Here is a 25143-nt window from a genome sequence, read left to right as displayed (position 1 = left end):
TAACCGACAGATGATATCATCAGCCACTAGGGACAAGCATGCATCATATGCATCTATGTGACATTGTTTGGGTGTGCATATTGTACTTGGTTTGCCTTTGTGACTTTTTGAGATTAACTGCTACTTGTTCTACTTGTAATAACTGTTTGTTTGTGCTTGAACTTCCTTCCTGTGTTTGCATCTGGGACTCTGTTGGATTTGTGGTGACTGGTTGTTGGTTGGATTGTTTGGGCCTAGGGCCGTGGTTGGAAAGAGATGAACTGATGGTTGATTTCGGTTTTGTGTTTCTGGTTTGGAATAAAATTATGAAAGGCTATTTTGGTTCCGCATAGATAAACCGTTTTGAAAGGCTTTTGAGTTTTGAGAATTGAATGGTTCCTCTTTCAGTAAGGATTTTTGACTTTACTTTTATTGAAAACCGTGTTTTTGAAAAGAGGCATAAGAAGGTTATTAATCACTGGTACGGTTTATCTTCATGTATCCTATTACAGTAATTCCCAAAAATCCTCTACTGAGAACCCTTTCGAGGATGATGTTCTCACCCCCTACACTTTTCCCCTTTCAGGATATGGGCGCAGAAGTTACGAAGAGTTCTTTTAGTTGTGGTTGAAATGCTTTGTATTGCTTTAGACTATTATTTGTACCCTCGCCTTTATCTTGAGATATTCTGTAAGAGGGATAGTAATTGTATTGGATTATGTTTGTAATATTACTTATATATATGTATGTATATATATGGATGTGCTCTTTATGAGTTTTGTAAGTTGTATGGTATTTATGGATGTACGTTATCGAACGAAAGTATCTTTGGGAGCGCTACTGTGGTTTAAAGTTTTAAAAAGGCTCATATTTTAGTATAAAAATAATATAAGTGTCGTCGTAATGTCTGTGCTATCAGAGTCGCGCAGCCGGAAGTGTGAGCTTTGGTAGTTAGGGTGTTACAATGTTTACAGTAATATGTATATGCATACATGTATATCGCTTAAATTTTGTTTCTTTATTCGTTTAATATTTCTTTTATTAGTCTTCGAATTTTTATCACAACTGATTTCTTTCTCATCTGAATTTGTTTTTTTTTTTTTATTTTGCATTCCTCCTTCTTATATTTTGCTGTGTTCTTTGTAGACTGTTAACCATGATTTTCATGCAAGAATCTTTGTTATGATTTTATATTTAGATATCTCATATAAAAAGATATTTTTAAGTAAAATTGGTTAACGGTATTTTTTTTTATCATGTGAAAATATATATTTAAAAAAAATAAAAAATATAAATTTGAACTTCTCTTATACATCTTCATCTACGAACACATTACAGTATAAAAATTAGTAAATTAGCATTTATTTGAAACAAAATTAAGTAAATCATAGAAAACACGATGATGATACCAATACTGTTCTGACGGGTCGTTCGAGACAGAAAACGTCGATCGAAGTTGGACACCTTGATTCACAATGTACCCAGATGGAGAAAACTGGGATAATCCAAGAAAGGATCCAGAAACACGAACTGGATGGGGATAAAGAAAAATGGGTTGAAGATCAGGATTTCAGAGTGACACCAACACCGTGCAGAGAGAAACCGAGAAAAAGGACAGAAAGACAAGTCACACGGTGGAGATGGAAGAATCGGGATCACAACACCCACAGAGAAGATCGAGGCAGGAAGGCGAGAGTGGCAACAGCTAGCAAAAAGAGAAACCATAATCAAATTAACAGGAAATTCCAAAGAATGAAGTGAAAACCCCAAAATTTTATAAAATGCACAAACCACATGCAACAAACAATTTAATAGGTAGCAAAAAGGAGAAACCATAATCAAATTAACAGAGGGAAGCACATGCACGTTGAGGTGGGGTTGCCACGCTAGAGGAGAGGTGCCACCTGGGATAGGAGCCGGCCTGGAATGCGGGGAGGTCTCCAGCTCGGAGATGAAACCACGGCTATCTAGTGTATAATGATATTTGTTTTCCTATGAGTTATTAAAATGTATCGAATAATTTAAATAATGAATCCCAAAATCATTTAAAAAATGTATTTTTTTTCAATCGTGTTATAATTTTATATTTAGATATCTCATATAAAAAGATATTTTAAAGTAAATTGGTTAAAGGTATTTTTTTATTTATTTATCACGTGAAAATGTATATTTCAAAAAAAAATAAAAAATATAAATTTGAACTTCTCAAAAAAGTTATAATAAATTTTTTAGTAATTTTACTTTTATTATTAGAAATTTATCAATTGCACTAAAACGTAAGTAAAAATATATTTTTCATCCATTTTTTTTCGATTTAGTCATCCCTAATCAAATACTTAGTTGCTTCTATTAGTTTATTGATATATTTAACATATTTATCTATCTTACTATTTTAATAGTGTAGAGATAGATAATTTTTCATAAAAAAAGGTTAAAAATTTCTATGATACTGGATGGATTAGATCAATAGATGTGGACCGCACGATGGAGTTAGATTGAATCTGATTGGGGAACAGGGGTGTTCCATTGGGAAGACATTATCTCTTGCTCACTATCTGTTTTCTTCGTCAAGCCGATTTTGATTCAGAGCCTTCTCAGTCACATATCTCTTCTCACTCTCTCTGGAATTCGGGCGAAGATAGAGTCCGATCGGAAGAGGAAGAAGTCTCCGGTGGTGCTGGCGGAGTAGAAGGAGAAGCATAAGCAGCATTTGAACAAGACGAACAAGATGTGATACTGTGGCAGTAGTGACGATCGTGATGGAGGTGAGGTTAGGTATCACAAAAACATCTATTTACTTAGTAGAGGAAGTGAAAAAGTGTTGTTAACATTTCCTATTATGTTTAGATCTTGCTTGAGCAATTAGATATCATTATGAATTGTCGTTGTTCAGTCTGCAATTTCTTATTTGTTAGGAACTTATCACGGTAAATAGGTCACTCCCAATTTGTTTTGCAGAATACTTCAAATACTGCTAGAGGATAGGAACCATCTTGATAAATTTGGTTGTTAAAGGGGTGTTTTCATTTGCACTGGTATGTGATCAATTGAGATTTGTGTTGGAACTATTCTAAAATTCCAAAGGGCATTGTGTTTGAATTTGGATGGCTTCGTTTGTTACTTTCTTACCTTTTGGACTGATGCTTTTTTTTTCCTTCTGGTTGTGAGTTAGTCGTGTGTTTTGAGAATCGGTTTTATGCTTATTAATTATTGAGATGAAATACTGGTTTATGAATTCTGGGAGTCAAGTAGAGGATATGGGAACTGCAGCTGCTAGATATAACAGAGTAGTAGAAGAGAATGGGAAATTATTTATCATGGTTTAAGATCTGAAAGGTTGAATTTTTAATTGTTTATTTAATTAATGGCCGTTTTCTCTTTATACATTATTGAGCAAAGTTAATTTTGTCCAACTTTTCAGATCCAAATTATAGGTAATATTCGAGTTTACTGCAGAATCAGACCCACATTCTAGGCTGAATCCAAGAATTTTATTGATTTCATTGGGGAGGATGGTTCTGCATTCAGTTTAGATCCATCCAAAACATTGAAAGATGGAAGGAAAGTTTTTCACTTCAATCGGGTTTTTGGTGCAAAGGCTGGCTAAGGTAGAGTTCCACATACTGATTATAGAAATTTTCCCTCCCCTTCCCTCTCTTTTACATCATCTTATTGAAATTTATTCTAACTTTGTACACAGATGAGATTTTTAAGGACACAGACCTGTTAATTAGATCCCTGATGGATGGATATAATGTTTGTATTTTCACATATGGTGAAACTAGATTTGGGAAGACATACACCATAGTAAGATAAAAGAAGTATGATACACATTCCATTATTTATTCCATACATTAATTAACGCAGACACAGACCAATGAAATAAGAAGCAATCTCTACTTACTATATATGCAAACTTAAACCAATTATATATCCATCTAATTTTTTTTCTTGTTTCTTTTGGTAGAGTGGTCCATCAGGTTGAACCTCTAAGGATATGGGGATCAATTATGTTCCTATTAACTATTTGTTTCAAATGTGTAATGACAGGAAAGACATTATGACATATGACATTTATGTTCAAATGGTTGGGATTTACAATGAACAAGTTAGAGACCTACTTGCTGAGGACAAAACAGATAATAAATTAGAGATTAGGAGCTACAATGATGATGGATTGAGTCTTTCTGATGCTACATTGAGTCCGGTGACATCTAGAAGTGATGTTTTGACCCTGATGAAACTCGGTGAGGTCAAGTGTGCTGTCAGTTCCACTGCACTGAACAATAGGAGTAGTCGTTCCCACGGGTAATTTTTTAAATTTGTTCAGGTTTGTTCTGTTCCATGATGCTCTCTATTTAATTTTCTGGCTAGATGAGGTTGCTTTCATGTGGTTAGACAGCAAAAGAAGAAAATGAAATAAATGAGTCTGTGGCTCTATGTGAATTTTCTTATGAATATAACTATTTCATATCAAACTAATTCTGCCTATTAGAATTGATTAAGCTTTATTCATTGTATAATTCAGTGGTATGTCTGTCTTCGCATAAAATCATCAACAGCAGCCAGAGCAACAAATAGGCTTTCCATATAAAAATGGTGTTGTTTCTAAGCCAGAACAATTAATATACTTTTTCCCCTTTCATGACCAGAACTGTTTTACTTTTTTTGTGAACTGTTTCAGTTATAAATTCTAATTTAGGATACAAAAAGATTGGACTAACTTTACTCTGACCCATTCTTCGGGTTAGTTTAAGATTGTGTTGTTATGGATGCTGAAATGGGTATTGGCTATCGTTTCTCATATTAAAGGAAGCATTCCTATTTTACGTTCAGATAATTTTGAAAGTTAGCCTTCTTTTAAACCAGCTTCTACTTAATGATTTTGTATCACATGCTTTGATGGAGTTTGTTTTTTTTTTATTCCTAATTCCTATACCATTATTATAACTATATATTTTCTTTAGACTAGATTATAATTTTACTTCTCACAGGATTCAATTTATTTATATAATTATTTTTGGAAAAATGGCTATTTTAAGTTTTCAAATGTCATCTTAATTTCATAGAAGTTTTAGATTTCATTTTGTACTTGAAGATAATTGATAAATTTAATATTTAATTTTCTTCTTCTTTTTTCTTGGTTTGTGGGTTAATTAGAAACTTTATTCTACAATAAATATAAACAATTAATATCTACATTCTTACTTATTTTTTCACTTATATTTGTTAATTTGTATGTTAATCTGTTTTATATTGCCTACAATTTTCGTTAAGTAATTATTTCTTTCATTTTTTTCTGTGATTTTTCATCATTTTTTTCTCTAATTATCAATAGAAAATAAAAATGAAAAAAATTGTGAAAATTAGTTAAACTTTGGGACACATAAAATTTATTGATATCAAAAGTTCTGAAATGAATAGAAAAAATTATATTTACGATACATTTTTGTCAATATTTAGTTATTTTTAGCTATCATAAGTATTAAAAAAATTTCTGATTAATAATTCTGAAATTAATTGTATTGTCTAATGATTCATTTCTCATAACCGTTCTTTTAGTGTCATTTATTTTTAATGAATTATCTACATTATTTTAATTGTAATCTTATATCTTCTATTAGTATTTTTACTTCTTTAAGACTTTAACGTTATCAAGGAAAGATGAAAAGACCAAAGGTGCCTCTCTTTTCTCCCACCCCCTCCCTACCCCCACACACACACAATAAAAAAAAAAACAAAGTTCACAAACAAGACACACACACGGGAAGAAAAAAAGAAGGTCAGAAAAAAGACCTAACGTCGTCACCGTGCATCCTCTCCCTCTGGGTCTCAGCTCACTCAACCCAGAAAGACGCCGTCCTACTTTTTGCATGGTTAAACCTCAAATAATCCTACAAGATACAAGCTTGTCGTCATTTTCAGTGGTGCCGGCGTCTCCATTTCTTTGAACAGATAAATTTTCTGACAATCGAATAACAAGTTAAGCTTTTGCCCTAACTGTTGTAGTCCCAACATAATCTTCTCTTCACTTTTTTTTTCTTCTGATTTTGGCATGCATGTATCATTCAAAGAGACGTTCTTCTCCGATTTAAAAAGAAAGAAAGAAATTTTTTATTTCCAAAACTACTGATCTCTGATACTTGGATATTTCCAACATCTGATTCTTATTAAGTTCATTTTTTTTAGCTTCTTTTTAGCAGGTTGTCACACGTGGGTAGCAGCTACTTTTGTTAATCAAGTTGATTAGGAAGCTACATTTAAGGTAACATACTATAATGTAAGTTATTAACATGAGAGAAGTTCAAAGGATAATAACAGGAAGCTATTTTTTTTGGTTAATTTCTTATTAGCAAGTTAATTAATTCAGTTTCAGTGAGGTTGTATTGGCCGTGTGAAATTCAGTAATTTTGGTATTACTATATTGTATGTAATAAGAAAAAATATTAAGCAGATAATTTAAAACATTTTTAAGAGTAAAAAAAAGAAAATCTTATTTATAATTTTTTAATATTGATTCTGGTCTTTTATATTTTAATATTGATCTAATTTTTGTATATTTTCTGTTTTTCATATCGTTTGTAACGCATATTCTAACTAACAAATTCATAATTCATGATTGTTTCATTAAATTATTATTAGTAGTAGTGGTTAGCTTTCTGAAAGTTCTCATCATTATAATTAGGATTAGTAGAAATTTAATTTACTAGAATTAATAACAATATTTTTGTTCATCTATTTCTTCTTTTGTTTATGAATGGTTGCTGTTCCTTCTTTATGTTTGTTCTTTATGTTTCTTGATTCAATTTTATCAGCTGTTTTTGTTGAATTTTTTGAAATCTCCTATTAGGGTTTACTTTATTATAATGCTCTCTTTTGCAGTAAAAGACAAGATTTTTTCTTTCTTCTTGAATCTTTATACCAAGCCTCTCTATTTGATAAGTCTGAATGGCCATGGATGCCAATAGAGAAGATCCAAACAGGTATGGTGCTGAGCATTAGAGAAGATGTTTTCTTTGCTTTATTTTCAATTCAATTGAAGTATCATTTACTTTTCCATTCAATATATTTCAGATTAACTTTTGAAAATTTTAATGTCAATTAAATATCGATATTATGCCATCTATAGTTTTTTTTAAATTCTTACTCAGATATTTTTCATGTTGTAATTTAATTTTATTGGCTTCTCATTTATATGTAGGCCAGATTTCAGAAGTTGTTGTAATTTATAAAATATGTTGTGTAGTAGTTTTCTAACGTGGTCTCTTGGGTATTTTTCATTAATGTGCTTTTAGTTTGTTACTATTTTTTTTTGTATACTTAGTTAGTTGTTTTCTTGGTTAAAAGTCTCAGTCTTAAATTCTAATCGTGCCATTATGTGCTAATAGGAGGTTTTTAGCAACCCAGCTATACTGGCCCAGCGGAAAAGAACTAGTTTTTAGATTTCGCGTTTTCAGTAACCAGGTAACGAAATATAATGGCCAATGTGCAGTTTTGGCCAGTAGTATCAATCTCAATTAATTAGATTCCTGATTTGACTTGATGTTCTTTAATTTGTTATTTTCTACTATTTTCTGCATGTGTGAGAGTGATTGCTTTGCCCCTTTGTCCCTTTTCTATGGATATTTTGTTTAAATTTATTGAGCTGTTTACTGAACTAGAATCTTCTCAATTATTTATTCTAAAGCTTTCTTTTCATTATAATGTTAGTTCATTTACGTGATTATTTTTCTCTTGTGTTGCTCAGTTGGTAATAATTGTAGATTTAAAATACCTCTATTTGCTAAATAATTAGGTAAAATTATGTGAAGCTTTTTTAGCATGTTTTGTTGCACATGAAATAACTTTGGGAAGAAATTTGAATATAGGGTGACAGAGCTCTTCCCCCAAATTTTGTTTCAACTCATGGGGAACGATTAGGGCCAATATTCTATGTCATTGACAAGTTAGATAATTGTTTATCGTTGGAGGTGATCAGAAAGAATGATCAGTTGCTCATAACTGAGTCCTCATTTGAACATATTAGAACTTTCTATCTTATCGATAGAGGGGCATCTGTTCAATTTAGGTATGTTGGTTTTGGAATTTTTTTATTTCATTGTGGGATAAGGACAACCAACCCATCCAAGTTCACCTTGATCCTGACTGCTATGTTCCTGAGCTAATGGACCCAGAGACACTTGATAATGTATCAAGAGTCTTCCAAATAAAGTATACCAGGATGGATGAGGACTCATCAGCTGATGCGATTGTTCTATCTGGGTCTGAACCATCGGATGATCAGTTTTCATCAGATGGTGATGAAGACAATGATCAAGCTGGGGCACTGGTAGGGGATAATCCACATAATCCGATAGATTTGTCTAGTGGCAGCAGTTTATCATTGGAAGTCGATGAACACATTAACGCGTCAAATGAATTGGCTGATCCTAGGTAATGCTAAATGTAACTTTTTTTCTTGTGTTTTGGATTTTAATATCATGGGATAGCTTGCTATTTTTTACTGTGCTGACTAAGATTCATATTATCCTAAATTAGATATGCTCCAGAGGTTTCTTATGAAAAGAAGATCACAGCTTCGGATCTCGAACAATCTAGATTGGTAACTTGATCTCAAAAGAGTGTTTTGTTTTTTGTTTTTTTTTCCTGCAAGCTTATTGGATGTTCTTCCTAAATTTGTTATTCATTGTGTATGAAAATATTATGTTTATGTTAACTATGAATTATTCGTTGCAGTATTTGGCTTCAAAATTTGCTGTGTATCTTAAACCATCTGGAGATGGTTCGATTTGGACGATCACCGGTCCAGATTCCAATGTAGAGAAGAATGTGTTCTTCTTTCACTTACTGAATAGTGGAGGAAGATGTGGAGAATGGAAATTTGGGGTTGGGTGGAGTGAATGTTGTAGAATATACAATTTAAAGGAGGGTGATAGCATTACTTTCAAACTCAGCTCGATAGCTAACCGCCAGATAGAGTTATCGATTCAGCGACGTTAGGCCTCCTATGTATAACTCTATTTGATGGATATTTTGAATTATATGTTAACTTGTCTTGGACATATTTTATTTTTTGTTTAATGAACAAATTTATATATGTTGTATATATTTTGTTTTGCTATCAGTAAGTATCTTGACGTTATGTGTTCTTAAGATAATACGTAATAGTAAACTACATCTCTGTTGGACTTATTTTTTCTGTTTTTTTTTTAGTGTCTACCAATTGTTTGAATATTTTATTATCTTTTATTATCTTACAAAATATGTTATACTATTTATTGACATATTGAATAATTATTGTAATCTATTTTTTTATTTTAGTGTAATGATAATTTTGTAATTATCCAAAATTAATACAACATATCTATTTTTATAGAATACATTTTAGTTATATTCTTAGTATTTTTCTTTTAAAAAGGTTTAAATTTTGTGAATCCCGTGCATTGCACGGGTTATCACGCTAGTTATACACTAGATAGGCGTGGTTTCATCTCCGAGCTGGAGAGCTCCCCGCATCCCACGGTGGCACCTCCTCCACCTGGCTTCTCGCGTTCAGGAATGCATGTGCTCCTCTGACAGTAGTCGTCAGCCATCCCTTTCACCTTCTCTCTCACACAACCTGGCATCCTTTTGAAAGGAAGTGGGTGAGTTACTTGCTGCCCACTCTCCTCCTTTCTCTCTTCCTATTCCCTTCTTACCCTTCAACCCAAGAGTGATCTTCTTCATTCCAATTTAGTGTTGGCCAAGCTGGATAGGTACAGAGGATACTACTACAGAAACAACAATAACAACGATGTTTCTCATGGCCACCGTCACTCTTCGAGGCCTCACTCTCGCTTCTTTGATTCTCCGATGACGTACCACAACCCTTGTCTGAGCCCCGTGCACTTCCGCTCTGGTGGCCGGGGCTTCCAAAGGCTGCCACGTTGCTCTCCCAATAGGACTGTAGGTTTCCACCCAATCGGCCCCGGCGACGGGTTCGGACCAATGAATGGTGACGGTTTCGAGGAGTTTCGCTAGGTGAGGTGCTATACTTTTCACTGTGATTTGGATCTTGGTTGCCCTTCTCCTATTTTAATTTTTTACCTTTTTTACATTTTTTTGGTTCTTTTGAGCATAAGCGGTCGTGCTGAACATGATAATGGAGAACAATGGGTTGAAGTCATTTCTTGGGGGTCTCGAGCTTATGATTATCATAATTTTCTGGTCATTTGAAATTTTCCAGATTTGAGATCTGAAAATTACAAAGATAACGTTTGATCTAAATTTTAGACTGTTGGGTATAGTTAATTGGGCGCTATGGACTGAATTTTACAAGACAGGATATATCATCTCTTTGGTTTTTGTGTAAATAGGTAACATTCTCTTCTGCTGTTGGTTTTCAAAATGTTTTTCTTTCTGAGTTTATATATAATCTTTGATGTTTTAATCAGAAGAAAAAGAAAATCTTAGTGATGCTATAGAGTTTGATTCTCTTATTACCAATCAAGCATGTAATCTTTTTCGCCCTTCTGAGGTACATTTGTAGTGATGCTGTGAGTCTATTTTGTGACCTAATGATCTACTTTTTCTTTATTTATATGTAAATTAAGATAGATTAGAACTAACTAACAAAAATCATACAAACAACAATACACCAAAAGAAAAATCAAAACTAAAGATAATAAAATGAAACTTTGATATATTGATATGGTTTTTCCGCTTTTTTTATCTTGAAATGAAACTGCAGATTCCATAAAGGTGGCTTGCTGTTAAACTGAAGTTTGAATGCTTAAAAAGTTGCTATTGTTGAATGGGTATGAAAAAATTAGCTTATTATTCCTGTTTCTGCAACAACCATGTTAACATGTCGTTGCACCTTTTTCCTTGCTGTTTGCATCCATGAATTCTTAAAATGCTCATTCTTGTGTAAATAGATTATGTTGCTGGAGTGGACAGATGACTTGGGGGCTTATATTCTTAAGGGTTATGGTAACTCCCTCAACTATATAATGGGATTGCCATTACTTGAATATGTTGTGTAGTCTATGGAACAAGCTATTCAAGCTGAAAAAGGTACTTCAGATGCTGTAATGTTAAGTGTGTATTATATCTTCTTGTGCATGGCATATTCATTAAATGAAACTTTTGAGGCTATGAGATTTATGTATGGATTAGTCTCTTTTAGTTAATGATATTTCATCTATTAAAGATTTTTAAAAATAGCTTTTGATGGTACTAGGGAATTTAAGAAAGGTTAATCAAGTCCTAGGAAATTTAAAAACTTTTCGTGCACTAAAAAAATTCTGCTAGAGTAGCTCAGTCACAATTTAGAACAATCCTCCTAAATTTTGTACTCAAAATACAAGAACGTGAAAAACTGAAAAGCATTTGATATTCATATACGGGTGAATATATTCATATATTTCATTATTCTATTAGTTCTTCATTTAATTAAATTTTCTTTATTTTTGGCAGCCTAGCTACTTACTCTTTCTCAAATATATAACAATATAATTTAGGTTTTAATCTTGATTTCCAAACTATTAATGATCGTATTTCGATTCCCTTGCGAACCTATCTTAATTTGTCTTCAAATTTTGATTTCCCCCCTTTTTGACATTTTTTTCGATTCTTTTGAGGATAAGCGGTACACAAATTGAACAATTCAGAAGAAGAGTCGGCCATTTGGTTTTTATTCTTCCACATTTGCTTAACATCAAGCAAGAGATGTAAGAAGTGTAACATATGAAACCATTTGTTTTTTATACAATATCAAGTGATGCATGATGAATACTGGTTTTAGGTAACTATTAGTATATCTACTACCATTTCATGATCACATTCTATATTTTAACTTCTTCCTTAATTTTGAAGATTTTATGTTCCTTGAAAATTGGAATATATTCTGTCGTTTAATTCTTTCAACTTAAATTATGTATATTTATGGTTGTTGATTGTTCCTTTTAGGGTCAAAAGTTTTCAGTTCAAGGACTTTTGGAGAAAGAAATGTGTTCTAATGCTTTTGTTAATGGAACTTTGGTAATATTCCATTTGGCACCATAGGTATTTGTTGCTTTCTTTGTGTCTTATTTCTTTCAAATTCACTTTCATTTTAAAAGTAATTTGATTGCAAATTTTTATTTGAATGCTTCTTTATTGCAGGATTATCACCGTTTCCATGTTCCAGTATCAGGAACTATTGAGCAATTTGTTGACATCCCTGGATGCTTATATACGGTATGAGATAATGACCTAAGGAGAATCATTTTACATTTATGTTTTCTACTTTTCTTGGTGTTGATTGTCATTAGTATTTTTTTAAGGTCAATCCAATTGCTGTAAATAGCAAGTACTGTATTGTATTCCGGAGAATAAGCAAGTTGTTTCAATAATTTCTACTGTAGATTTTGGAAAGGTTTGTCATCCCTATCAATTTTAATTTACAAATTCCCGAGTTCATAACTAGGTCCTGCTCAAAATTCTGCCACGTGAATTTATTGGAGAATATTACTTTGTGGATAACAATTCCAATTTGTTATTTCACCATTGGCTGGGTTGCGAAAAATGTAAAAGCTTACATTTCTTACCTTGAATAATTTATAAATAGCCATCATCCTAGAATTGAAACTACACGTTTTTGTGTTCACAACAAAGTTATCCCTTAGCTGCGCGCCTGATATTTAGTGTTTTTTTTAACCTGTATCTGGGAGTAATATATGATTTGGATTCAGGTGGTATTTGTTGCAATAGGAGCTACTATGGTCGGCAGCATTACTTTTACAAGGAAAAAGGGTGATTATGTCAAAAAGGGAGATGAGGTTTGCAAGTTACAGTTTTACTGATGTCTCATTTTTCTGTTGCTTGAGAAATGATAAATTAGATTTTTGACTGTAGTGTCTAAAAACTTTTTTTATTTGAAATTTCACTAATATCTATTAAACGGTCGTTGAATATTGTGGATATTACATATAACATGATGAGTGGGATTTTGAATTAATAGGATTGTTACACTTAACATTTAGAAGCTATATCAACACTATGTTGTTTTTGCTTCTAATCAACATTTATTTACTTAATATATAGTTTGAAGATTTTAATTATATGAATTACATTTTTTTGGGGTTTGATAATTGGTTCAACTCTTTGAATACATGCAAATTATGCAAGGGTTGAAGTCCATTTTGTTTTGATTTGTTCTCTGCAGAATTCAATAGCAATTGATGAAGATCTTCTAGCAAATAGTAGGAGATTAGTATAGACCTTAGTTTGTGTGGGGATGAGATTGGGCATTTCTATGAAACTGTCTTGAAATCTGGTTGACCAACTTGGAATTGTTCAATTTGTGTACCATTCTCTTCTAAATCTAACCAATAACCATGACATTGCTAATTTGACATTTTTTTCGGTTCTTCAGCTGCAGTTCTTCTTGCAGAAGGGAAAAAGAGTCGGCGAAGGCCGAAGAAGCATGGGCCCTTGGTAAGTATACCTTTTCTTTGAGAAATCATTTTTGGCAAAAAAATGTATTGTTTCTTTCAGAAATGGTATCAGTACAGTTTGTAAATCAAATATAATATTTCTTTCTATTTGATGAATAGCTTTCTGTCTTCATATTTCTATATCTGCACAGGTGTTTTCAATTTTGAATACTTTGGCATATCTGCTGAGGCGTAGCTAGAATCAAGTCCATTGAACATTAAGACTTTGAAGAGAGGTCTAATCCTGTGTATGCGAGGGTCCCTGTTCTAATCCGCCATGGCAAACCCATCTCTAAGTCTCTCATCATAGTCGAATACATTGATCAGAGTTGGTACAATAATAATGCCCCTTCAATCCTTCCTTCTGATCCTTATGACAGAGCAATTGCTCGCTTTTGAGCCACTTACATATATGAAAAGGTGATTCCTTTTTGTTTTTTCTTATCTGATTTTTTGCTATTTTCGCTGTTTTTTTTCTCATTGTTTCATTAAAGTTGGATTATTTCTAATTATTGAGTAAAAGATCTTAAAAGTTTATGTTGGTGAGTTTTCAGAGACTTTGAATTGTTTAAAGACCATCGGTAACTCCATTCTTTATTAACAACTTTATAACTAGCTCATTATGATTAGATTATTTCTATTAATTATATTGATTATACTATTATTTCAATAAAATAAACTTCCATGGAGTTCACATGGAAGTTTGTTACATGTTGTCAGTTAATAACTTAAGATTAGTTGGTAGGTTATAGTGGTTACTCTAATTAGTTAGCTTTCTCTTAACATTTTTTTCCTTTCTATGCAAATGGGGGTAGTGGTTTCCTTCTATGAAGAGCATTATAACTATTGAAACAGAAGAAGAGAGGGAGCCATATTATAAGGTGATGGAAGAAGTGATTGAGAGGGTGGAAGAAGCTTTTGGGAAGTGCAGCAAAAGGAAGCCCTTCTTTGGTGGGGACAGTGTTGGATTCCTTGACATTACTTTTTATTTTGCTTAACTTTCAATTTTATGATGTCTTGCATATTTTTTGAAAAGTTTGTTTCATGGAAGAAAGACTAAGATTTTAATGTTGCTCAACAGGTAATTGCTGAAATGACCAATAGAGGCGTGGATCGTTCTGTTGAATGTACTAGCAGCATCCAAGCTATGATCTCAGCCTTTGAATATGTCCATGATGTAATTGAATCAGAACTTGTTCTTTTTTTAATTTGTTGCTATAATGTTGTTATGATAAGTTATTTACTAATACTGAAACTTAAATATTCTATTCCCTTTTCAGGGTTGGGGTGTTGCTATTCTTGTTGGTGTTCCAAGCAAAGATGATGTTTTCAAAACTCATCCTATGAACTTCTTGAATGAGAGAACTCTCAAGGGTACCTTCTATGGTAACTACAAACCCCGAACCGATCTTCCTAATGTTGTGGAGAAGTACATGAAAGGGGTAAGCTTTTTATACTAAACTCTTCATTGTAGTCTTAACAAGTTGATATGTTTTTATTTATGTTGCTAATGGATCTCTTCATTGGTTATAATTCAGGAGTTGGAACTTGAGAAATTTATCACTCACACCGTTCCGTTCCCAGAGATTAACAAGCCTTTTGATTTGATACTGAAAGGAGAGTCCATCAGGTGCATCATTCGGATGGACGAATAAACTTAACAGTGAGGAAATTGTCCCTGATAGGGGACAATTCTCTTTCAGAGAAAAAGAAAAAAAATACAAAAATAAACATCATTTGTAATCCCTTTTAAAAGTTATCAAGTTTGTAGAGTTTGATTTTGAATGTAGAGAATGGATGATAGGCCTTTTCCTACTACTATTGTGTAGTTTTTGTTTCTGATAAAAAAAATATTGTTGTTAAATTCTTGTTCTTGTCACATATTTAGTATCTCTTATATCTCATTGGTAGAGCTGCATGTCTGAATTCTTAGTTCCCAAATTGGCATATTAATGTTGATGTGTGATAAAATGCAACCGTTTATGATCTTATCAACGTAGAAGTATATACATACTACATCATCATCGTGTTAAGAATTCATCAATTTTTACAAGGACGATATCATCGAAAGAAGAAAAAAGAAAACACAGCTTCAGTATGAAAGATTAAGATCAAATATTTAATTGTGTTTTTTTATGTATGATATATGTCCTCTGGAGCTGCAGATTCTTGGGATAGTTTGGCTTGAAATGCACAACTGATTTTTTTGAGCTATTTTACACGTTATGATCATTTCTATCTACTCTCTTTGAAATATAAAATGTGAATTTTAGTTTTCATCTCTTTTATTTTCTCATAACTATGTGTTCATGGATTAGTTATATATGTGTCTTCAAATTTTTTTTAAGGTTTGTTTTGGTAAGAAACATGCAATCATAGGAAGATAAAAGAAAACATTAAAACTTGTGTGTTAGTTGGTTATGCAAAGAAATATAAAATCTTTTTTGATTCAATAGTCAAATTTGCGCGAAAGTAGGCAAAAGTTAAATATGAATGAATACTTGATTTTTTAATGATAAAATGAAAACTTGATTTTCCCATGTTCTAATAGTGGTTTTATCATTACTACGAAACTTATTATATGTTCCTCTTTTTTTTTTTTGGCTTAGAACGAGCGTATTCAAATTATATTATTAGTTGTTTAAGTTTCTTTATTTTGGATGAAATAGTTACAACTTCGTTGGTTGGTGGTAACAAAGTGCAAGCAAGAAGACACTGTTAAAGTAAAATTGAAGTGGCTCAGCAGGGGCGGAGCTACATACATAGAAAGGGGGGCGATAGCCCCCTAATTTTAACTTTTTACATGTAAATTATATGTAAATTTCAGTTTAGCCCCTCCCTTAAAATTTTATTTTAGTCTTATTTTATTGTGTAAATATTTTGGCCCCCCTCTAATATTTTATCTGACTCCGTCCCAAGCTCAGAATGCAAAGAATTTTAAAATTGTACATATGCTTCTAATTCCTATTTAAATCCCTAAATCTTGATTTAGATTATTGGTTGTCATTTGTTGATATTGGAAGTGTTTATAACTTTTGCGATTAGTACTTTTTTTTATGAAGTGATTGATTAATTGATTGATAAAATATGAAAAAATTTTAGTCAAATAGAATAAAGTGAGTCAATTTATACATGAGTCAAAGAGAGTAGTTATGATGTACTTAGGTAACTTGTGACTTATTCTTATCTCTTTTGATTTTTTAATTTTTTTAAATTAAAACCTCATAAGATTTCTTTTTTCTCTAAAGAAATTTATTTCTTTTCACCAACATTTGGTTTGCTTATTGAAAAGTGTAGTATGTCATGCTTTTTAATAATCTGAAGGTTTTATAGCAACATACAGTTCAAATAAAAGTGTCTCAATTTGCAAAAGAAACATTGCACATCATGCTTCAAAAATAAAGCACACAAATGATTTCTCTCTTCTTTCTTTCTTTCTTTCTTTCTTTCTTTTGTTATATATATATTTTTTAAATTTTTACTATTAAAAGAGAGAACTAAAATTCTAGAAAAAAAAAAGATACATCAAATGAAAAAAAATATATAAATGAGAATATGTTAGGAGAAAGGAAAGTTTTTTATTTGAGTTTGTATATTGTAGTGTTTGCTACTTATTATTCTGTTAATATTTCAAAGTTACTCACCATGTGTTTGATATAAGCTCCCAATCATACCACTCTCTTGTTTTCTTATTTATAATTACTATCTTAAGAAGATATATTGACTTACAAATATTTTATCTTCATCTTCTGCTTTGATTGTTAACAATATAGTTTTTCTTGACCATATCAATTAGTTGTTCACTGGAGTCCTTTTTTTCTTCTTCTTCATATTGGTTTATAGCTTTATTAGATCAGTAACTGAAATTGATCAAATTTATAACGTATATTATTATATGATTTTTTAATATAATGTGAATTCACCAATTTAGTTAGCGTTTGGTTCTGAGTTTAGTCCAAATTAGAATTTTCAATACATAATTATTTTGCGCACCCCTAATTTCAAGTTTCAAAACTTTCCTACACCCAACCATTGAGGATTCTATTCCTCTTTCTTTCCTTCTTCAATCAAATTATCTATTTCATGTTTAAATCTTTGTGATTGTTTTAGTGACTGAAAGAGAATCAGAAGCAAAAGAAGAAGAAGAAATAGTCTTGTAGAGAATGAAAAATTATTGTTGCACTTCTTATTCAATGCTATTTTACAAGTTTGGGAGTGCCATATTTGTGATTTTAATTCAGTTGACAAGTTATATTACATCTATTATGTCATTGTGGTTACTCGTCCAGAAACACTTATCAAGTATGTTATCTTATCCATAGACCCTTTTTTATAAAATCAATCTTCATTTTTTTTTTGTTTTGGTATTTTTTTTAAAGATCAACTCAAATGATTTTCATTAATTATTTATCTTTTGTGTCAAATAGATATGTTTCAATCAAAGAGATTTCAATTTAATATGGTGGTCTCAAGAGGGAAGATAACACAAAGTTCTCTTTTGAAGATGATACTGTTTCAAAACACACTCTCAAGGCTGCATCAACTCCAACTTTTGAGATTTTTACATTTGAGGTACCTATTACTATTATTACGTTTAAAAAATTATTACATTGGAAAATTAATTTATTACATGAAATTTTTTAATTTGTTTCCAATGGTTTTGAAGGTGTGTTTTATGAAAAAAGAATTTAAAATGACTTATAAGAACTCTTTCATTTGTTGTGTAGTTATTTAACTTTTGAGTTCTTTTAATAGTGTAAGTTGTCAAAGAAACTTGTTCTATAGTAGAATTTTTATTATAGTGACTACTAATTTTATTATTGTTGTCATTTTCCTTTGTTGGATGGTTTCCTTCAAAGTCAAAGCTCCATGCCTCCTTGCATTCTTTCTTTTTCCAGGGATGATGACAAGATTAAGCCTACATATAAACACATAAATATAGTAGTGTTTCTAGAGTTTGTTTAAGGATTCTGTGGACAAATTTAAAAATATTAAAACTCAAAGCTCATTTAAAAGGGTTGTTTTCTTGCTATATTTTCGAATCAACTATATCATTGATTTTTTCATGGGATTGAATTTATTTTTACTTTTCAAAAATTTAGTTGTACACGTATATTTTTTTAATAAATTTACATAAATTGATTGCAATAATGCAAATCACAAATCCTTCGAATATGTATGAGTTTTATAAGTGATAAGGACGATTATAATTAGAAAATACGAAACTAAATATTTAATTCCATTTTATTGTTTGAAAAATTATTGAATTATTACATGGCATTGGGGATTTTAATTTTCTATCTTTCGATCTTTACTTAAATTATTAATTTCAAGTTTGAATGTCTGTGGTTGTTTCCGTGATTGAAACATAATCAAGCACAAAAGAGAGAAGATGGGAGAGGTGAAGGTGTTGAACAAGTACTACCCACCTCTGTCGTAATGTTTGACCTGAGGCATACACTGGGTAAGATAAAATTTTGTTTTTTGCTACATGTTTTGCCTTGAAAGCCATATTTAAGTGAATATCGATGCTTATTTGAAACTGTGAAGTCATTGCTGAAATTTCTCTTTTTCCCTTTTAGAGGGTAGCAATATATGTGTGCAACAATCTCATAACTGTATGTGATTAATTAATCCATTTGCTCATAAGATGTTTGTGTATTTGTCTATGTGAACTTTGGAGAACAATTAATGCCAATATTTTATTTTGAATCATCAATTTTCTTTCTTTCTTAGATGCCGAAACAGTGGTGCATACTGGGGGTTGCCATCGCAAGAGTGTGAGGTGAAAAGTGGTCTCTCTTTTAGGTGTTGTTGCTTAGGAATGTAATTACTCTGACTCTTTCATGAGAGCTAATACTCATTCTGTTGTGTTTGCGACCCAGTAATAGAGAGGCTTAGCGGCGTTGGTGTTGCTACTGTAGTGTTAAGGCAACAGTTCTGTAGCAAGATGGAGATGCTGAAAATCTAATATTGGATAAGTACTCCCACTACATTTTTGCAAACCAAGCATTTTTATTTTCATGCAATTTCATATTTTTTGTAATTGTTTACTGGAAGTTTTAATTTGATTTGAGTTGGTTCAATATTTGTTGCAATCTGTTGAAACCATTAGAAAAGATTATCTCAATAAGATTGGTTACATTTTACTGCACTCATCCATGGTACATTAACTTGGATATTCTTTTTAAATATTTTTTTTGTATAAACTTTGCTAAAAGAGCAATTAAGAGTCTTCATCATAAGCATATGGGAAAGTATGAGGAAAAAATACACTTATTGTACAATCCATACAATGGGGGTGTAATTGAAATTAAAAATAAATAATGGGTTATTAATTAATTTCATATTATTAATAATTTGAAATTTGAAACTATTTAGAATTAATCTTAATTATAGATTCAAATCAAATATTTAGGTTAAAAATAGAATCTCCCTGACGGCATCTCCTCCTGGAGTACACTGCTACCCCATGCGCTGATTTCCACCTTCCACAGCAGTCAATTGCCCATGTCTGTGTCCTGTTGATCGGCTTCAGCCTTCAACTCCGATCGAACATTGCACCGCCAACAACGACTAACCAACCAGTGCCGCACTCTCCTCCGCACACAGCGCAGCCGGTTTTGAATACTTCAGAATGGCAGAATCGCAAGAAAAACGTGTTTCAAGTGAGGATCCTCCTTTATGCACATCACCTAGCCGAAATTCATTAATGGAGGTCGATATAGTGGAACCTCTAGAGTGTGTAGCCTCTGACGATTCAGAAAATTTATCATACGAACAAGAAAACTTAGCCGGCGATGTCGCAGGCCATGCTCACGAGCCGAGCAAGGTGAGCAATTTGGATCCTCAAATTCTGCCATGGATGTTTATCGTGCGTTTAGTTTTTAGGTTTAGTCACAATGTAAAGGAGTATTTTAATTGTATGGTTATTGAAACATGCAATTGTAATAGTCAGTTGAGATGCAAATAAATTTATGGGTGTTTTATATTTAATGGTATCATTACATGCATTGAGGATTAGATGAAATTATTGCATGCTTATATGATTACATCCAGGAAGCATAATTTCGTACGTGTATTGAAGTGAATGCTAGTTGTATTTGCACCATGCTAACCATGGAATGTTTAGCTTAGTGTTTTAATCATGTAATAGTATGTTTAAAAGCTAGCTCACTGCATATTTTTTTAGTTACATGCTGATATGCTTCCTGTCTTTTATTTTAATATTTTTCATGCTTATATTAGTGCTTTAATCATGTAATGGTATGTTTAAAAGCTATCTCACTGCATATTTTTTTAGTTACATGCTGATATGCTTCCTGCCTTTTATTTTTATATTTTTCATGCTTATATTAGTGCTTTATTCATGTAATGGTATGTTTAAAAGCTAGCTCACTGCATATTTTTTTTAGTTACATGCTGATATGCTTCCTGCCTTTTATTTTAATATTTTTCATGCTTATATTAGTGCTTTAATCATGTAATGGTACGTTTATATGCTCACTGCATATTTTTTAGTTATATGCTCATATGCTTCCTGCCTTTTATTTTAATATTTTTCATGCTTATGGGATTATATAGTTAATCAAAGATGTGCTTATGTTCTTATTGCATCTAAAGAAACGAGTGTGTATATGTAAATATATAGGAAAAAAATTTTGTGGTTGGAGTGAAAAGAGAAGCCACTAAAGGGTGAGTAAGGCCCATAACTATTAGCCAAAATGGAACAAATAATTCCACAAGATTTTCATTGAATGAGAAAAAAAACAAATAAATGGTGAAAACTAATTAAATAATACATGAAATGAAAAAAAAAAAAACTATTTGCTTGATTTGTAGCAGTTGATGTGTTTTTGGTGATTGTTTTAGAGATTGTATTGAAATGAGTTTTGATCAGGATCTTCCTCCTTTTGGTTACTTTGTTTGTTTTGGAATTTTAGGCCGCACAGTTGTCGGATGTTACAGATGTTGGAAGTGATGAGATGGAGCTTGGTGATGAGGTATTGGAGTCTAGCTTACTTTTTTGTACTCATAATGTTCATGTTTGATTTGATAACTAATGGTAATTAATTTTTCGTTCGAATTAATATAAAATACAGTTACCAGATCATGGTTGCTTACAAGAAGATGAGATACCAAGAGTTGGAATGCGGTTTGCTCAGTTAAAGATGGCTCATGACTTTTATGTGACATATGCAAAGAAAGCTGGATTTGCAACTAAGATAAGGACGACAACATTTGATAAGATCACAAAGGCTCCCATTAACCAAGCTATACACTGTAATCGTGATGGGATCCGCGAGTCTCGTGTTAAAGCACCAACACGGAAGAATACGATTTCAGCTGCTGGGTGCAAGGCAAGGATATATGTAAAGTTTGATAAAGATGTGCAAGACTGGGTTTTGCTCAAGGTTGACTTGATGCACTCTCACCCCTGTTCACCGAAAAAGGCAGTGTACTACCATGAGTATAGGCAGTTGACCATGCATGCGAAGTGCGTGATCGAGGATAATGATGAGGCTGGGATTCGACCAAACAAGACATTCCTTGCTTTGTCAAATGAAGCTGGTGGCCCCTCTAACTTGGGATTCTCAGAGAAGGATTTAAGAAATTATATAACAGTAAGGCTCCGAACTAGCAACGTGAATGCGGATGTCAGGGAGATGATGAGGTACTTTAGGAGAATGAAGGACATCAATCCGAACTTCTTTTACGCGGTGAAGTTGGACGATGAGTGTAAATTTAAGAGTGCAGTATGGGTTGATGCAAGGTGTAGGGCGTCGTATGAATACTATGGAGACGTCGTGTCAGTTGATAGCACGTACAGTACAAATAGGTACGTAGTAGTTAAGTTGGTGTTTTTACCTTTGCTTGATAATGCGCTTTTTGATCGTGATTGGCATTTCTTACATCTGGTTGGTTTTTCTGGTAGGCATGGATTACCGTTTGTGTCGTTCGTTGGGGTCAACCACCATGGTAGGTCGACCCTCCTCGGTTGTGTTTTGTTGGGGAATGAAGAAATCAGAAGTTATGAATGGGTTTTTAGCCAATGGGTGAAGTGCATGGGAACTGCTCCAAAGTGTATCATAACCGATCAATGTCGATCCCTTTATCGTGCAATCAAAAATACTTTACCCGACACACGCCACCGGTGGTGCATTTGGCATATTATGAATAAGCTACCTTCGAAGCTTGGGGGTTACCGCCGGTACGGAGCTTTGTATGGTGACCTAAACGACATTGTGTGGAACTCTCGGACGGAGGAGTCATTTGAAGATGATTGGGCTGATTTTATAGATGAGTACAACTTACATAACAACACATGGCTGTCAGGTTTGTTTATGTGAGATTACTTCTCACGCTTTAATTGGAATTATTCGGCATCTGAATGTTTAGTTTATCAGTAATTTTGGATGACAATTAGCTGGATGATCATTATAGTAAACATTTGGATGTTTAATATATCAGTGATTTTGGATGTTCATTTCTCAGGTGTAGTAATATGTTTGGGGTAAGCTTTATTTGCTTAATTCGGTATTATTTATTTCTTGTAGATCTGTATGATGAACGATGCATGTGGGTCCCAATATACTTCAAGGGTGAATTTTGGGCAGCAATGCGGAATACTCAAAGGAGTGAGAGCATGCACGCATTCTACGGTGGATACTTACACAGTAAAACTAGCTTGGTCCAATTTGTTCATGAATATGACAATGTGCTTGGAGTCAAGGAGCAGAGGGAACTGGAGGATGATGCTGCAGACTCGAGGGGGGTTATCCCTTGTGCAACTACCTCGCCTATAGAGAAACAGTTTCAGCAAGAGTATACCACGAGCATTTTTAGGGATGTTCAAATTGAGTTTGTGAGGAAGGCTAACTGCAGAGTTTCTGCAGTTGATGAACAGGGTCCATTGGTCTGCGTGAAGGTGGAAGAGGAGAAACTACTCAACGATACTATTCTATGCGTTCCGTACGATGTTCACTTTGACCGTTCCACACAAGAGCTTCGTTGTGAGTGCAATCTTTTTGAGAGTTCAGGTGTGTTGTGCTGTCACTGCCTTGAAGTTTTCCATTCGTATAAAGTGTACAAAGTACCTTCCTGTTATATTCTTCCTCGATGGAGCAAGAAGATAAAGCGCAAGCATACGTATGTCAAAAGTAGCCATGATGTCAGTCGGTCAGATGAGAGTCATGTTGCATTCAGGGGACTGTGTGCACACTTCTATAATGTTGCTCAAGAGTTCCTCGGTGATGATGAAGAAACAGCATTGCTGCATGTTGCTTTGGAAGAAACAAGGGCCAAGTTGGCTACGCACCGTGCCAAAAAGAGGTCCGAGAACGTGGCAGAGACTCAGACCAACATTGGCTCTCAGAGTTCGAACGATGTCGGTGTTGATGACATCCAAGGCCCATCGAAGGTCACCACAAAGGGCAGGCCAAAGAGTAAGAGGCTCAGCTATGCCCTTGAAAAGTCCATCAAGAATTCAAGACGGAGAAAACAAAAGAATTCACCCCCGGTATATGTTTGGCTTAATCCCAACTTTGTATGCTTATTTGGTATAGTACTATCCTAGAACATAACTATTGGACTTTTTCTTTTTAATTTTTGGCAGGTGGTTCGTCTGCAAACATTTCAAGATATAAACCATTGTGCTGTTTCTGGCTTGAATGTTCCCGAACAAGCCGGTGGTTTCATGTCTTTGTTAAGCTCCTTCAACAAAAAATGGGATTAGTTGTACGAGGTTGTGATAGTGTATATTTTCTCATTTATGTGTTTATAGGATTCATGTTAGTTTCAAGGTTCTAAGGCAGCTGTTGCAAAGGTCCACATGTTATTGATTGCAAGAACCATTTTTCCATTTGTTAAAACGAAGCATTTTACTATTTTTATTTCGTGTAGACTTAATGCATAACATGTATATTTGATGGTTATTCTGTAACTTAGTATATAGTTTAATAAAGTTGTTTCTGATTTCTACATGCTTGACTATATAGTTTTTCGGTACGTAGCTGTTCCTCATAGACATTGTTTTCACGTATTTTTAATGAACTAAAGTGGATGTTCATTTCTATAGGCTTTCAGATGTTCATTTTTACTATAAACAAAGATGGTTATCCGTTAGCATTAGTGACCACTAGGTTATGTTTTGATTTCTACACGCTTGACTATATAGTTTTTCGGTACGTAGCTGTTCCTTATAGACATTGTTTTCACGTATTTTTAAAGAACTAAAGTGGATGTTCATTTCTATAGGTTTTCAGATGTTCATTTTTACTATAAACAAAGATGGTTATCCGTTAGCATTAGTGACCACTAGGTTATGTTTTGATTTTGACCTTATTAGACTGGATGTTCATCATAGTAAGGTATAGGATGTTCAGATTAGCTATATTGGCGGATGGTTAGTGGTCACCAGTTTCGATAAGCACAAATATGGCAGCTTTACCAAACAACTTTGATAAATCTGGGAGTCTAAAATCTAAAAGACATGGGTAAATTTTAGGTAACATAACCAACATATCATTGTACTGTAGAAAAAAAAATGTCATGGAATCAGGTCTTTCTAATGTGAAAAATAACAAATCATTAAGCATGTCAGCAGTAAGTAAACTCAGTATAATCTGGTAGTTCAATTCATTGTAACTAATACTAAGTAAGCAACTTCTTCCTCCCTCTGCGCATTGCCCCCTTCGGTAATCCCTCC

At 33.0% G+C, this 25143-nt stretch overlaps 2 protein-coding genes, 2 long non-coding RNA genes and 1 pseudogene across 4 annotated transcripts in view; all 5 read left to right on the top strand.

Annotated features, from left to right (window-relative positions):
* Nucleotides 1-747, top strand: part of LOC110267294 — a 3507-nt gene extending 2760 nt beyond the window's left edge. Inside the window, exon 3 of the long non-coding RNA XR_002354717.1 lies at nucleotides 566-747. This is a non-coding gene — a long non-coding RNA (uncharacterized LOC110267294). The remainder of the gene's footprint in view (nucleotides 1-565) is intronic.
* LOC110267123 lies at nucleotides 6711-7922 on the top strand. Its single transcript, XR_002354469.1, has 3 exons — nucleotides 6711-6962; nucleotides 7368-7443; nucleotides 7848-7922. It is a non-coding gene; the product is annotated as an uncharacterized LOC110267123 (long non-coding RNA).
* Nucleotides 8021-9188, top strand: LOC110267105. The gene is made up of 3 exons (XM_021112246.1): nucleotides 8021-8412; nucleotides 8518-8581; nucleotides 8716-9188. Exons 1-3 carry the CDS (start codon nucleotides 8144-8146, stop codon nucleotides 8977-8979), a joined length of 597 nt encoding a protein of 198 aa, XP_020967905.1. The 5' UTR covers nucleotides 8021-8143; the 3' UTR covers nucleotides 8980-9188.
* On the top strand, nucleotides 11007-15155 carry LOC107616881 (annotated as a pseudogene).
* LOC107615899 (protein FAR1-RELATED SEQUENCE 6-like) lies at nucleotides 14264-24171 on the top strand. Its single transcript, XM_021111992.1, has 10 exons — nucleotides 14264-14398; nucleotides 14518-14613; nucleotides 14717-14878; nucleotides 14975-15066; nucleotides 19975-20104; nucleotides 21380-21439; nucleotides 21539-22275; nucleotides 22372-22772; nucleotides 22994-23955; nucleotides 24052-24171. Exons 1-10 carry the CDS (start codon nucleotides 14264-14266, stop codon nucleotides 24169-24171), a joined length of 2895 nt encoding a protein of 964 aa, XP_020967651.1.

Source organism: Arachis ipaensis, chromosome B09 (genome assembly GCF_000816755.2).
Source record: "Arachis ipaensis cultivar K30076 chromosome B09, Araip1.1, whole genome shotgun sequence".
In the NCBI taxonomy this organism is placed as follows: Eukaryota; Viridiplantae; Streptophyta; class Magnoliopsida; order Fabales; family Fabaceae; genus Arachis; species Arachis ipaensis.
Note: the sequence above shows the minus strand (reverse complement) of the source record. Positions and strands in the feature narration are given on the sequence as shown.